Raw genomic sequence first — 16734 nt, forward strand, 5'->3', positions numbered from 1 at the left:
CAGTGATACATGGGTGAACAAGACATTTCACATTGATTTCAAGACTCGCTCAACCGAGACACCATTCACATAACATGAAGTTAAGACAGTCGACAGACAACCAAAAGGAATTAAGGCTCCGTCTGCAAATCGACTGTAACCAGTATGCTCAGCTGTTTCTTTCAAATTCTACCAATTTTATCCTAGTTTCGCGTCTACCCATTTGGGATGCCAAGCCTCGGGGGTTTTCATATCCTTATTAATAAGCTTTTTATCGATTGGACCTAATGAGTTGCAAAGTGATTCCTGTTCTCTGAAAAGGTCCATCGTACCATGGCCATGTCTATTAAAACATGAAATCCGGGGAAAAAGTGCACTAACTACTCCTTTCTGGTCAACTGACCCGGAATGAGCATAGATCCCGAATGCACCAAGATATAAAGAAAAAGCGAATTGACACTGAAAGCATGCGTAGAAAGCAGAGACGAATCACGTGGAAAGTTTTGTAAACTCCTCAAACCACTGAATAAAACCGGGACTCGAACTCAGTTAATTAAAAGTAAAATGAGTTTCGAGAATATCATCTGAAATGTTGAGAAAAAGAACCTAATGTGCACAGGATTTGGTTGCCAAAACCAATTTTTCGGCCGTATTCTGTATACTGGGTCGAGCAAGCTTGTCACAACAGAAAAATTTGTAAACTGCACATAACGTAACCAGCCTAACTAGGTTTTTGTGTCTGTCCAGATGGAAATACGAGAACTGTGTTGAAGCACGAAAACTAAGCCTTGTCAGTTTAGCTAGGAGAGTTCCCAGTTGATTGTTCTGATAAAAATAACGCTTTGGTGATTGGATGTTACAAAAATCAAAACAGCTACTGAGGTAACACACTACTTGCAAGGTTGGTGAAAACTCTTCAACAGCCCACGACCGATTTTGCCGTTCATGAGGCTCTCGTCAACCTTTAATTCTACTTGGATCCGAATTGCAATAAATTTGGTATATACGTCCATCTGAAGAACATCACAAACGGGTGAGTCCGCCACAAGATGGTATACAAATTAATTAATTTGCAAAGGACATCTATTCCTACATCAGATATGATCCAACTGCCTCGAAAGTTCAAGTATTGCGTTCATAGAGAGATGCGAAATTAAGAAGAATCCCTCAGGCAGCATAGATCACCAACTGAGGTTCTGTAAGAATAGCAAATCATGCTTGCCTTGTTTCTGTCACTGTTCCGTTTCCTCTGTTGCGAGCGTTGGTCCATTGAATTTTCACCCAGGAAGTGGAAGTATGGGAGTATCCACAAGTTGTCCGGTATTATGTATCAAGAACTACTTACCGCTAACGTCATCGCTGTCAATACGATTCTCAAGTGTTAGGCGCGGCAAAGTCGAAAGCGTTTCGCCACACTACAAACGGCCACAGGCGGATAACACAGGGAGAGGAATGGGTCAATGCCAAACTACACTCGTCAGCTAACATCCATCCCTTGTTGGGGCGTACTGACCATCAACTCGACTTTTGACATGAACTAAGTTTAGGCTAAGTTATGATGTGTTGTCTGGCAATGTAGCGCACCCTACTTTTGTTTCAAACGAAGAGAAATTTGACGATGGACACAAAAAACGCCGTTTCCCCCGTTCGAAGTTTGCATTTAAAAGCTTGGCAAATTTCCTCCTGCTTTATTCTAACTTATACCAAGCCCCTTTAGATAGCTGAACAACAGCGGAACTAATACAAGACTACCACTAACAAAGATGAAAGAAATTAGCCATAGTCCATTAAGCAAGTGTGTGAGGGTGTGTTTGAAGTACAAGTCCACAATGGGAGCTTATTTGGTGGAGCAGCCGTCCAAGTGAGGGCGAAGTAGTTCATTCGTTTTCCAACACAGACGTTCTTTTCATTATACTATGTGTATTTGCATTTTAAAAATTATTGAATTTCATTCCCCACCACACATCCACTTGTTTTTTCCTCAAGCTGTTTACTTGTAGGTATGAGATGCAAGGATAAGGGTTAAGCTAGATGGAGTTTAGGCAACGAGGAGAAGCTCGCACTATCGGAAATTTCTATGCCGAAAATAACTGCTTCAGAAAAGTGGAAGCGATCGACAATGCTGCGAATTTACCTTCGAGCGCAAATAAGTATAGGGAAGCAATGAAATTCCAGTTAAAACTTGAGTTTTAGGGAAGAAACAGTGGAATAAAACACTGGTTAGGATCAAACGAGAATGGTCACTTTGTGGGGGGGGGGATGGAGTGGCTACCGTAGTGGAGTTTTACTGTAGACTCAAATACTAAGATTCCATTTGAAGCGCACAATACCCAACTGGTGATTCTCAAACAACATGAACTGACAGTGGGTTGTTTTTCACCTCCGCTTTGTACCAACCACGTCCTGATCAAAAATGAGAATAGTCTAAATATGATTCATACATTACGCGGACTAATGAAAGATGATGGTGAAGTGCAATCCATGGAACGACGGATTTCTCTTGCAGAGAGTATTTTCGATTTCTCAGCATACAAGCGAACCAGAACAGTACTCACCCGCAACCCTGTCGCCAGGCTTCACGCCAATATGTTGCAAACTTCGGGCGCATAGGGTAACTTGGCGCTGCAACTCCCCGAACGTGAGTTGGATCACATGGTCACGCCCTTCACCTTGAAAGTGAGGGACAAACATGAAAATATTAAAATGTGCATGCAAACGGCAATCACACAGGAATGATGCACTATTTGGTTTGCCATCTGACAGTTGTCTTATTCAGTGCCCCGATTTACTCATTCGTAGCATTGGAGGCAAATTTCAGTCTAACGGTTATTCAGCGGGAGTTTTCCAAAGATGCAATGGAAACATTACCCATGCAAGCACACGTGTTTATGTCGCGACATTCTGGTCAGGAAAACTAGTAGAGGTTGAGCCAAATCAATCTAGAAAACCGAGCGTTCACAATTAGTAATACAATCCTTACAAAAAAGCCGTCGTATATCAAGTTGACCTTTGGGAAGAGTCTACCGGTCAATGAAATTCCGAAGAATGGCGGTTTAACAGGCGCTTAACAAGGACCCCATTAGGGACACGCTGATGCGTCCAAAGTTTTCAATGTAACATAAACCTCTATAAACAAAGACAACGGTAGTTATAACAAATAAATAATAATGGTTCAGCTGTAATACTACTGCGATTCCCCGCGGTCGGGCTACCTGAGGGTAGCACGAGATCTTAGGTACGGTCAGGTTGCCCACATCTAGACGGGAGCAGTCAAGATGCCGGGGTTCGGTTTGACCCATTGAACTTCCAGTCAGTAAGCTCGCACATTAGTGATAGCCACTATAACGTCAGTATTCACCGTTTTATTTCAATCTGGAGCCTTGTCACTGGTGTTTGTTGAGTAATTCACCACAAAGCAAAGGAAGGTTGACGTTACCACTCAATCCAATATGGATATCTATCGCATCTTTTTCTTCGAACCATAATTCTACTCCCGCAAGACAAGTGTAAAGAACTATTACGGACTTAGCTGATTTTGAGCGCACCAACTGTAGTAACGGTATTTTCCTCAGCTTAGTTCTCGGTCTGAGCCTCCCAAGCTAGCGTTCACGTCAAAACAACCACCAAAGGTGCACAAGGTCTATTAACGCCCAAAACGAAATCAGGAACAGTTGTACAGCGCTTCATATATATAGCATAAGCGGCTATAACTTTCTGGAATTTCTGACGTGTTCTGGAGCGCCATTGGCAACCGGCATTTGGTCAATACTGGGTCCTGATTGGCTGTTGGGTCCAGATTGTTGACCAATCAGATCTCGTCTTGATGCCGGGCCGGCAAGCGTCGCGAATTCTGGGCGAACCTCGAGCGGGCCAGGCTTCTCGGCCGTAACAGCGCCTAAAGACGTGCAGTATAGTGGGATCCGCGTGGATTCCTGCCTAACACCAACTGTCATCAGCACCGAGAGAATGGCCTATTCTATCCAGTAGGCGTCACCTTTCAAAAAGGTTTGACCTAAATATGATAAGATTTCGAATTCCCCTCGACCGCAAAGTTACCTGAGCGATCATGGAACTGCAAGAAATGGTCAAACACAAGACTACACCGGGGATGACACATGATATCTTGGTGCTTGCTCGATCTCCAACAGGTGAAAAAGAGTCCTTCTCATCACGACATGCCGGTTCCCCAAATTGTACACCAAGCCTGGAGAAACCGAAGTGCGTCCTTGACATTGTAAAGCAAATTTCACCCGTAGATTAAAAAGAGTCGAGTTCCTCACGGTTGACGTTCTAAGGATCCGCGTGGATTCCTGCCTAACACCAACTGTCATCAGCACCGAGAGAATGGCCTATTCTATCCAGTAGGCGTCACCTTTCAAAAAGGTTTGACCTAAATATGATAAGATTTCGAATTCCCCTCGACCGCAAAGTTACCTGAGCGATCATGGAACTGCAAGAAATGGTCAAACACAAGACTAAACCGGGGATGACACATGATATCTAAGTGCTTGCTTGATCTCCAACAGGTGAAAAAGGGTCCTTCTCATTACGACGTGCTGGTTCCCCAAATTCTACACCAAGTCTGGAGGAACCGAAGCGCGTCCTTGACATTGTAAAGCAAATTTTACCCGTAGATTAAAAAGAGTGGAGTTCCTCACGGCTGACGTTCTATGGCGTTTGGTTTGTTTGAGTTCACTTACTGAGTTTGGAAAATATCGGAGTGAACTACAGAAATTAAATAAAACTACTATCTTCGTGCGAGTATTTTTACTGTCCTACACTAAAACTGAAAGCTATAAAAACGTCAGTTCGTGAAAATACATAGTCTGTGAAGAAACAAACACAGCGAAAACTCAGACAAGTTGGAGTGGAGCAGAACGAGAACGCCTTAATCTCTTGACCGTTGACACGTTCAAAGGGACATGTAATCTGGAAAATAACTGTTTGGCTCGGTTGAGGTACCTCACTACCTTCCCACACTGTGACCAGCACCGCGCATCATAGTTCGAAACCAGCAGATAGTTTAAAGTGCGACAGCATACAACAGATTCGATAATCAATCACGTTGTACAGTACGATCTCTCCAGGGTGATAGCCGAGGGAACCGGTCATTCTTGGGGTGGGGAGTATAGATGTTAGCCAGAGCTCCTCTGCGAATTGAGGCGTACGTTGCCATAAAAGTTATATCCACTATTTAATGTATGTGGAAAAAAATACAGACTGTCACATGAGAAACGACTTGTTCTAGTTGTTGACACTATTGTCAATCCCTAAAAAACTAGTCATAACTGATTTACTGACAAAAGCTTATCAGTTCGGAGAATCCCCGTTTCATTTGGCGGACAGTAAAAGGTGGGTAGCATTATCACGGTTCTGTGGTGAGTTACAATGAAATGGTGGTTCTATTCGAAAACCAAATTAGTTCGCAAATAAGTGCATTACGATAAAAATCATTCTTGTTCAGCGCATCATTTCATAAATGGGATAAAATATCAAACATGTTCATCAAAGCAGCATTGCAATACGGGTACTCACAGAAGGCAAGAAGAGCGACGTCCGGGGGTTTCCCGCCTGACAGGATGTTCTCCGCGTAGTTTAAGCGACAGTCTGGAAACCATTTAGGAATGGACGACATTTTCGCTGTTGTGTCTATGGCCTAAAAGAAAAAGTGATAAAAAGCAAATAAAATGCATTTTATTATGTAACAGGAATAAACACATGAACTCGATTCGAATACAGTTGACAAAACCAAGTTTTGGTGTTGACGGGGAAGGTGATACTCGTATCTCATTAATGCATTACAGCTTTAATGAAAAACAATATCCCTGCCCCAAGTAACATGAAGTTATATCCTGGAAAGTACTTTTAGCAGCTAGATTATCAGAGCACCCAGTACCCTCAACCTAATTCGTAAGAAGTGCCAGAAGGCATTTTGCATGTATAAAACGCGAGATGGCTCCATGATTAGGGCGCGAATTCGTTGACCGGAAGGTCCGAACCCGACCTCTGCATCTCAACTTCTCCTGTCTAGGCTTGGGCAACCTGTCAGTATCTTACCCGTCGTGCTTCCTTTGGATGGCATGGCAACTAAGCACCGACAGGGTGTCACAGCCGAACGATTAGTAATAATAATATTATTATTATAAAACGCATACATACAATACCGAGTCAGTTACAGTGATCAGTAAAGGGTTGGTTACAAAGTAGATTGGAACGTATGTGTTCTAACTACCATATTAGATCGTTATACTTCAATCAACATTCACGTACGGATGGTGAGCACGTAGGACGAGAGCGAAAGTATCCCCACATATGAGCGGATTGCTTTCCCGAAGTTTTCCAATCACGCAAAATTTACCGGCCAAATGTATGTACAGGTGACATGACTGACCTTCACACTGAAACCGGGTTTAAAATGCTAGACTGAAGCATACCAGAGAACCACATTGTTGTCCAAATCCATTAGTATGAAGTTTGAATTCGTCTGGTGTAAGGTCTCCAAAAACAAATACAATTGACAGACGAGACATCGATTGAAAACCGAATGCAAATATGCAAATAACCACCACGATGTTTATAACACATTGTGGTTTATTGTCTGTCATCAGCTCATCAAATAATAAAACGGAGAGAAAAACCCATCGGAATGGATCGGCACACATTAATTAAAGTTTTCTATACAGGAGAACGTCGGTAGCTCAGGGGCGTAGATGCATCACCAGTCGAGGTGACATCATCAGTGCGTAGTTGTGCGTAGCGGTGGGTTGGTGGTTGTGCCCAGCTCAGCGAACAAGCCAACGACCATTAATTAAAGTAACGGGAGGTGAGGACCAAAAGCTACGTAGGCAGCGGATTATGGGAAACTTCTGAAGCCGATTTGTTCTGTCTTCAAGTATATTCCTAGCCAGAAAGTACTTGATGTGTCTAATCTGAATTAGTCTCTTCTGAAGAGTGACCTCACAAGACCAGGCGGCTGGAACCACCTACACGGTGATAAAATAAACTTGGTGAGACGTTAGATAAAAAACGGAAGAAAAGGAGGATGGGCACGTACAAGTTGTGATTGTCCGAAGAAGACAGAACTAGGCCCCTGAGACTAACGTAGCGGCCATGGTAGCAGACCTGAGTGACTGAGTAAAATAACTAGAGCTGGCCTGTGACATAACCGAAGAATCACACAAGGGTGGAGCTCACACTAAGCCAGCCGATCCTCTGGCTTAGATGCATATATTCTAAGGATGAACTTTGGCTGCTTCTTTGATTCAAGACAGTCTACAATCTGGAAACATGTTCCATAATTCACAGGCACACTTGGTCGAGAACCCCGTCCCACAAGCAATAGAAACCACATTTTAACGCTTAGTGCTGATGAGCCAGTAAGAGCACTGCTTCATACTAGCTGGAGGAACTCTAGAAATAAGCGGTTTCCTGAGTGTCCAGTCAGACTACTAAAGGCACCATGTTTTGGCATCTTTACCAAATGTGTGGCTGACTGATTGATTTTCGTGCTCTACGACTGTTGTGGTTAGGGATTCTCCCCGGTCAATTAAGTTATCGAATCCGGCATGCATCAAGAAATAATTAATCACCTTCAAACTAATCTTCAAACCTGGACTGACGTTTACAACGACGTAAGTTTGCTATAGTGTCCTCTTTTCGGACGACTACCATATGTTCAAATGAACCCACTTGCTTTGCCACTAGACTAGGTCTAGAAAGACACCCTCGACTGAAGGTTGAGGAGGCATCCACGGGTCCTTATCTACCTTGCTTTGCACACCAGTGCGATCCAGAGTTTTCGTCTAGGTAGAGGTAGGGAATACATATTCACTCGCGAAACAAGTCACCTTTTTAAGTGTTCGTGTAGTCCACTTGTGTTGTGAGAACACTGACTCCCAGTGTTCGTCTTGATTTGCGAAAATCCCATATTGAATCCTTCAGTGTCAGTGCTATCAACACTGGGACACTACGCCAACAAAAGTAGAACACATAACTTACTGGGTTCACAATCAACTTTCAGACAAACGTTAGCGGGAGTGCTGGAAGGAGATAAACATTAACGTCCATAGGTTTGAGAATGAGACACTGATTCAACCAATTTGCTTCCGTGTTATTCCCAGTCAATACAAGCCGCATGTTTTAGAGATCGCCAAGGCTGTGGCGATCTGTCACTTAACACCGATGCCATCCATTCACGTAAAATTAAAGGTGTTGTGCGCGTAATGTTGTCAATTTGTGCAATTTTACAACCCACAATCAACTGATCAAATTTGGACTGAGGACGCAAGACTTAATTCAGTGAAAATAAACAGCCAATTCGAAACGCTTGCATCTCCCAGTGCATCACTCAAGGTACTAAAGAGATATTACAGCGTACCTGTCTACCCCGATTACTTCTCTACTAAAGGACAAAATGGCCATGGGTGGCCACGGGCATTAAAAACACTAGACTGCTGACTAAAGATTATAACGTTCCCAAAATGGACCGAACTTAATCGAACGACAGTAGCGAAGGTGTCAGCAACAGTGATGAGATCTCGGGAAAGTACGCACTAAAAATGTTGACAAAACGCATTCCTGAACACAGTGACCCGACCGAGCTGAACTGACTCACAATTATTATTTCAGAAAGGTTTGGAAAACGATTCGGAATCAGTCTGTTGACAGTTAACCAAACTTTCTTCAAACAATGACTTTCCGATTGGTTCAAAGCTTTTTCCCACTGGATAATCTGCGATATTTTTTAAGCGATTTTATCGTCTTTGACCAAAAATCATACAGTCCGGCAGAAGTTACGAGCAGCCTAATGGAATAAACTTTGGCCCGAGTTCGGTTACTCGTGAGCGCAGTCGGATTGGTTGCTCATTTCCATCCTAATGAATTTCTTTGAATTATACATTTGCTGATTCATAAATATAGACACCACCATAGGCTATAAAAACTGCGTATTTGCCGTACAATTATTCAGGCCGATATCTTGGAAAGATAGCTGCGCATTTAGAGGCGCTAGTTGATGAGTAAATACAGGGTTGTCAGTAAACTTTTCATTTCATAATGTACGCTCCAAGACAGGCTTCAAGATACAATTTTTCAAGATAGGGACGACAGTAGATGTCTGCCGTTCCCTAAACAATTCTTTTACCTTACAGACACTGTGCACAAGTGAAAGCACCCTTCTCTACTATCTATTAATTGTTGAGAGCTGATAAAAATGGATGAATAAAAATACCACTGAGTGACTTCAGCATTATGTATCCGAATATGTTTATATTCGTTTCGTGTGGATTTTCGGTCTTCCCACTGATGAACCAATCAAAGTTGGATGAGTCTACACAATCACAACACATATGAGTCCATGCGACTTTCACTTAAAGCTTCGTTTATCGGAATATTCTACTCTGTAAATGATGTTACTTTCCTTGATCACCATTCTATAACTGTAAAATAGCCAACAGAATGGGAATTGCCGAATACGAGGATTTGATTTAAAAAAAACTGAAAGGAGCCAACGCCACGATGCGCAGCGTACCAATCTACTTTGCTGATCGACCGAAAAGAAAATTGTGGACTGATTCAAAAGACGGGTTTTTATGATGATCGTAACACACCATAATACTGTAACACGTCACATTTGACATACCTGAGTCGGTGGTACGGAATGGCGCACACAAGCGTGGAAGAAAAAGTCCAACCAGAATTGATTCAGTTGCTCAATAGACCATGTGTAAAATTTGTGATAATCTCCACCGAAGTTCAAGTTGTGCTTCTGTTCCACAAAATGCATGAACTCTAGCATAGATATGCCAGAGTTTGAGGATGGTGTCCATAGTGTGGTGGACATGGGCACTGGAAATGAACAAAGGAAAATATCCATAATATTTGTGGCATACTCCAATGTCCGTGGACAAAAAGAGGATAAGAAGGAGAATCTGCTCAAGGATCATTTATTTATTAATACAAAAAAGAATAGAAAAGTTAGCATAATAATCAAGATAGGTCTCTTTATTTGACTTCATATAGGTAGTGATGCACGGTTTGGCGTAATTGGTCCCGATCATCAGCTGAAAAAAAAACAGTGTATCGATAAGAACTGCACACAATTATTACTATCAGTAAAGTGAGATTATCCAATCAATGGACATAGCAACGCAAAATCGAACCAGCTTCGACTGTGGATAATCTTACCAATAGGCGACCTCCAACGAGTGTATGGTAAGAGCAGCAAGGAATTCGCGAGGCTCTGGCTGGCTGTCAACATCAACTATCGGTAAACAAAATGAACCACAATACCAGTCCGCTAAGCTCGAAAAGGATACACGATATCAGAACGCTCAAGTGTATTGTTCTCCGTCAACTATGGATATATACATCCACCAACTACTTTAGTTGTTTCAGGGCAACAGCTCTGCTGTGTACCCCAAATCATAGATATGTTATGGTCCAGGTGTCTTAGGTGCGCGTTATTGCCGAAGCAGCGGCAAGAGACACCGAAAAATGGGATATGAACTGAACCCCATAGCAGCAGATACCATGTGATATTGCAGTTCGGTAAATAAGCTTCATAACATGTTTCAGTGATGCGCTCACTTGAAATCATTACAATTCGCTGCGATAAATGGTGCCTTTCCGATAGACATAATAAAATCAGTAGGTGATACAAATTGACAAGCCGGATGACAATGTTCTCGAAACCGTTGATCAGGAGTTTCTATGTATTTATTTATCCGAAACAGCACGTGCACTCTCCAAAAACCCATTTAGTTGAAGATTGTCAACTGTAGTGGAAACACAGACTCGGTTATATCACTTTGCGGTCAGCTGCTGTCGCACAGTCTTCCCTTCTAAGGTTCACAACTCGAATCTGATTATTCATTTGTACGAACATGCTTGTCAGCCTACCTTCTATCCGGAGGCGAGCCACTCCATATAACCGGACATCACGTCGATTGAGGGGATGTGTCGCCAAAGGTCCACGGACCAAAGGAAAGCATGTCTTAATCAGTCAGGATATGGACCAATCAGAATTGAGCATTTTCAGCTCGACACTTTTCGTTCAACTACGGAGATTCTAGCTTGGTCTTGTGAAACGTTGTGATCACTCTATGAAAACAGCGGTGGCAATCTTAACTCATCCCCATTACAGGCGGTCTGTAATTACCATGCCCTTCGATATTCCATACTGAGCGAACAGCAAGCTAAGGATTAGTATTGGAGCTGAGATCCTCAACACCTTGCCTATATATTGCACGAGCAGTCATGGGGTCACACTATGCACCTACTTCGAAAACTGCCCGAATCCTACAGCTAGCCCGAAAGCCATTGGACATGGAACAACAAGAAAACAGGGATGAGAGATGTGAAAGAAATTATGTTCATAGCTTTCGAAGAAGTCTATCGACACGAATCGACATGACAGAATGAAGTGTGGTGATCGTCACGGCTTCAAAAATTTGGTCATACCGGACAAAAGCATTTAAGCCAGTTACCACGATAGTGAATAGCAGAATCTAGGAAACGACAGAAAGCGATGGTCGAAAGCAGTGTACTACATCTATGCAATGTATCGCGATATCTCGAATATCGTGCCAACTGAAAAATGAGGCGGCCTGGTGCAGCACATTCAGTTGCATTAGAGCATGATAAATGAGAGACTCAGCTGGGTTCAAAACTAGTCCCCCGTCAAAGCCGAATTGGTATGCAAATGAGTGTATTTGCCGAAATCTGTGCAATTAGGATTCAATTAGAGCATAAGGTTGGCGGAAAGTCGGGGACTGCGCCTACCTGATGAGCCCCAAGAAGGGAGAAGACGGTAACGGGCTGTCGAAGAGTTTTCAGCAGTATTACGAGTAGTGTGCAACGTCTATACAAAGTAAACATCCGTTTGCAAGAGGCAAAAGTAATTCAACATGAAGTCACGTTCCCTGAATGCCACATCGTGACGGGTTGATCATTCTGTCACTCACAGTTTCCTGTGAGCAAAGCTCAGTAACCAAACTGGTAATCTTTGTGTGAACCTTAAAAAACGGTTGAGTGGCGGGCCTGGTTTCACAATCAAGGTAAACGAAGAGAGGAGAAGACTTCACAGGCTGCACAGTTCACCTATCTCATAGGTCACCATTCAAGGAGCCAGTCAACACCAGATCGCGTGATAATGATATAGTTGTAGCGATAGGGTGATAGTTGCGGGGTTGAGATGTTACATACTGAGTCTTGAGCAACCGCTTGAGTAAACAACTTACGATCGATCTGCAGTGCCTGTAGACTGGAGGCGATCGATGCGTCATTTGATAGTTCATGGAACAGACACGGCTCGACAAGATGATCCACATTGAGGTTATGGTAGATTAGCAGGCTGTGTTCGCACGTGGCGTAAACAAATACCGGTTCGTTTCTTCCCGGTTCAACAGCATACCAGCCGGCCAGAAAGGCTTGGCAAGACTGTCCCATAGGGAAACGAAGAATTTGCTTCCGATGGTTAAACACGTAGGTTGTCCCATCCCAGGCACACACACACAATTCGTCGGTGTGGCCGCGCTGAAACGTGAAAGTAGCGGGTGTCAGACAGCCCACACGTCTTGTTTACGTAAAAGTCGATGGGAGCAGGCAATCACTCGAGTCTGTTTACAAAAGACAACAAGATATCGAGCACAGCAGTTTTACATATACAGCTGCATAAGGAGTTAAAGTACCTCTTAGAAAAGTAACATTTGCGCTGTGTTTCACTCCGGTAAAAAGTCTTCATGTATGAGTGGGGTACAGGATGGCTTATGCCCACGCGAGTTTCAACAACACTTGCAACTCGAATGTAAGATATCCAACCCGTGCCAACTGTTGTTCAGAATCTGGCCCGGAAATTGTGACATGCGTACGCCTGGTGATTTTAAACAAAATGAAACACAGGATGAAAAGTCTTCATGTATGAGTGGGGTACAGGATGGCTTATGCCCACGCGAGTTTCAACAACACTTGCAACTCGAATGTAAGATATCCAACCCGTGCCAACTGTTGTTCAGAATCTGGCCCGGAAATTGTGACATGCGTACGCCTGGTGATTTTCAACAAAATGAAACCACAGGATGAGTTCCAATAAAGAACTATATCCTCTGATATTGGTCTTCTTAGGGTCTGACCAGCTGTTCACCATAACGCCCGGTTGAAAATTCGAGAGCGCGACTTGCCAATTATCAGATGATTCGCAGTGAACGAAGAATCAGTAGCTACATAATCTGACTACACATAAATAGTTCAGCTGTTCTGATTAACCATCGTCTGAGATTGACAAAGTCAGTCTTCAGAAAATTCACGGCTACGAGCAGTGTATCCGTAACCAAATGTGTACACATCTTTTAAGGTGTGCAAACAATGATAATACCGCTTTTAAAATTAGTTCCACACCAACTCGACTTGAGAGATACAAATATTCAATGCACATCACTGAAGGTATCTGTTCATTGAATGCATGAGCAGTCTGATTCGGTACGCATGCATCTCTCTGGAAATTATACTGTGTAATGAAAGCCCATGAAACACTCTTAAGGCCGGGTCAAACCAGTTGCGAAAATCAACACATTTAAGTAGACGCGACGGACTTTACCGATCAGTGTATGCAGATTTGTAGACTGTCGAACAGTCCACTTCGGCGTTAAACGGGTCTTGTCATCCCTAAGTATGTAATTTGGACACGGATTCTGTTAGCACTTGTGTAAAGGATAGTCTGATAAAAAAAGTGATCCTTTTAGTTGAGTCGATGACGACAATTCACCGCGAAAAATGTGGATTTCATTTTTATGGTGACTTGAGGGTTATAATTTTCAAGCGAATTATATTTTACCTGGCTTTCTGGAACTCGAATCCTCCGCTGATCGCTCTTCGTAAGATCTCCACTCCTTATCCCTCTACGGCGAAACTCATCTACCCCTGAGGCCACCCTTTCTGGGAACCGCACATTAGGATACGGCTGACGGGAACGGTGTTGAAGACCTTCCAGGATGGTCGTTTGGGAAAGCCTGTTGTGTGTAGTTTCAAAACGTTGATAGGATTTCCCTCCGTTTTCTTCTCGAATTGCCGCTTACGCAGATTCTCTTTCGCATTTGTCGAAAGCAGAACTTCAAATGGATAGCATATTAGAGGACCGGTCCGTGCGGAGCGAGTGTTAGGACAAATGAACTGACACATGTTCTTCAGGGGAATGTTGACGGGAGTCACGAGAATAAGTCTAACAGATGACATCCTATGCTTTGGAAAGAGGGGAAACGAGCCGGAGGCGGTCAAACAATGAATTGGCAGTAAAGTATAAGATCGATTACCAGCAAACTCAGCTGCGCTGGTCATTGCCGTCTTCCTGGATGGCGACCCCGAGACAGGCCACATCAATGGCTAGAGACACTGTCAGACAGGGCCCAGTCACGCCCTCGATGGCGCTCGTGCATCCAAGCTATTGCCTTCAATGCATAGCTCCCTGTATTTGCGCATTAATGTATCAGCTCTCGCTTCCAATGAACAACTACCTACCCCACCTCCCCAAATCATCGGTGAACGAAACTGTGAAGGCTACAACCACATTATGACAAGTACGCGGTTATTACAGCTGACAATGATGACGATGATGATGATAATTCTACTTCAAACGGATTTGTGAGCCATGGAGCATGTGATACCCACGCGAAAGACCATTTGTAGAAGGAACAAAAGAAGGATAAGCAGAAAAAAATATTGATCGGGAACTATGCAGAAAAAAATTCTTTGCAGCACAGCCTCGCATCGCAAGTTAACAGGTGGGGAACTTTGGAAATAATCGAACGTTCCGTTCCTATAATCAATTGGATTACGGCACACAAAGGACAGTAAGCACGGACAGAACACCTTGCTGAAGACAGCTACTGTTGTATGGCTACGAATTCCATTCATATGTAGACCCATCTATTGATTGCTTATTGACGGCTATCAATAAATGGCAGTAATGGTGTCTGATCTCCATCAACACTTCTCAAAGCATACACTGTGACCTATCTTAAACTTTGTTGCCATTATTAGCATTTAGGGCTGAGAGAACCGGACAAGCTGAAAACTAAAAGGCTTATGTGCAATACCAGGGTAATCATGGGTCGCGGTAACAATAGAATTTAGGAGACGTGTTAACGAAATGATACATAGTTCATAGAGCATTGTAAGGAATACGGACATAAATCTCAGAAAAGGAGAAGAGGTGAAATAGATATCCAACTAAACAGTACACCTGCAGTCAGCGCTGATAAGTCGGTCTAGGTGAGCATTGTCAAACAGTCGACTAAAAATCCTCATTTCGTTAAAAAAAAACGCATATATGCAGGAGTATACACGACAAGCCTGGAAAAGTTTCCAGTCCAGAAACAGACACGCGTTTGACGAGATGGTTTCAAACTCATCTCTGTGTGAGACAATTAACTCTCGTATTAAAACAACTCTGTCCCAGATTCTCGGTGACAGAGACCAGCCGGTAGGCTTGCCTAGAGGGAACAGTCAAGCTACCCGCAGTGATTCAATGAGACCACGTCGATTATTGATCCACCGAGTGATGTGCGCGCAGGGAGGGGACACAAATAGTCTGAATAAAATTGTACGTATGAGCGATGAATATTAGGAATAATGTGTGCGAAGTTGGGCGTGGGGAATTCCAAGCAACGGTTATTCAGGAAACTGAAGAGACGAAGTCATTGAGTGGTGGCTTTCTGTCGTCGTTTTAGATAAGCGTGGAGTATAAGATGACTGATTATAAGCGAAAGCAAGTGTTTTTTCTTAAAGTGTCAAGATTATTTTGCCTGAAGATATTCGGTATTCCGTACCGGTCTTATTATCATTCACCAGATTAGCCTTCAGTGCAAATTTTCATATTCAGTAAAAGTCAGTCGCTAGTAGAATCATTTGTCGGCAGTTTCCGAAAAGTTTTACTATCAATATTCAGTCCTTGTCAATTCACCTGTGACTCGTGCACCGTAACCGCATGTTACTGTCACAGTGAGGTGATTGTACCCAAGTAATCCATTTCGTTTCTTAACATTCGAAATCAAAGGAGAAGTGTTGCGAAATGAACTGTTGCATAGCCCCAGTTCCAGGTCGTAGATGGCTAATTTCGACAGATAAATTGGACGACTACGTACAAGCTGCCGGAATACTATTAGGCAAACATTTTTGGAAAACGTACATTGTGGATATTGTCCCAGAGACGTCAAGTGAACAAGGGCTTACCGTCAAGTTTACTTTCGACAAACCAAACAGTTCACCACGAAAGTGAAGTTGAATGCACCAAAGAACTCGTTCGGCTTCGTCTTCGGTGGCAGGATTCATTAACAAAACAGTTCCGTCAGCCATGCAAACGCCCACGATTGGATCGGTCACGTCATCTGGAGACTTGGATTGGGCTGTTACATGATTCTCAGTGGGTAAAGCTCCACCACGAACGTTGCCCACAATCCAGGTTCGGGCATCCAAATTGCGAGTATTAGTAATGCGCGGAGGGTAGTAGACCAAAGTAGGACTATAGAAATGAAAATAACACTGGTGAGGACGCAAAACTGTCATCGTTGTCGGTCAGCAACATCAGTATGTTAAAGAGTTTCAGCATTCAAATACGTTAGGTCATGATTTGGGGCCTAGCCACGGCACACTGATCCACAATACTTCAAAATGAATAAAAATTTCCTTCCGATGATGGTTTCAGAATAAATAGTCAAGTGTGCCGAACCCTAACGAGGTCACCTGTTTTCTTCATGAATTGCT

General features: G+C 43.1%; 1 protein-coding gene across 1 annotated transcript; it reads right to left on the bottom strand.

Annotated features, from left to right (window-relative positions):
* Nucleotides 1-3683: 3683 nt before the first annotated feature.
* T265_01199 (hypothetical protein) lies at nucleotides 3684-16536 on the bottom strand (the record flags this gene model as incomplete). The annotated part of the gene is made up of 5 exons (XM_009165184.1): nucleotides 3684-3874; nucleotides 5515-5635; nucleotides 9620-9825; nucleotides 12219-12513; nucleotides 16204-16536. The coding sequence occupies 5 exons, from the start codon at nucleotides 16534-16536 to the stop codon at nucleotides 3684-3686; spliced, it is 1146 nt and encodes a 381-aa protein (XP_009163448.1).
* Between the last annotated feature and the right edge of the window lie 198 nt (nucleotides 16537-16734).

Source organism: Opisthorchis viverrini (genome assembly GCF_000715545.1).
Source record: "Opisthorchis viverrini unplaced genomic scaffold opera_v5_13, whole genome shotgun sequence".
Taxonomy (NCBI): domain Eukaryota; kingdom Metazoa; phylum Platyhelminthes; class Trematoda; order Opisthorchiida; family Opisthorchiidae; genus Opisthorchis; species Opisthorchis viverrini.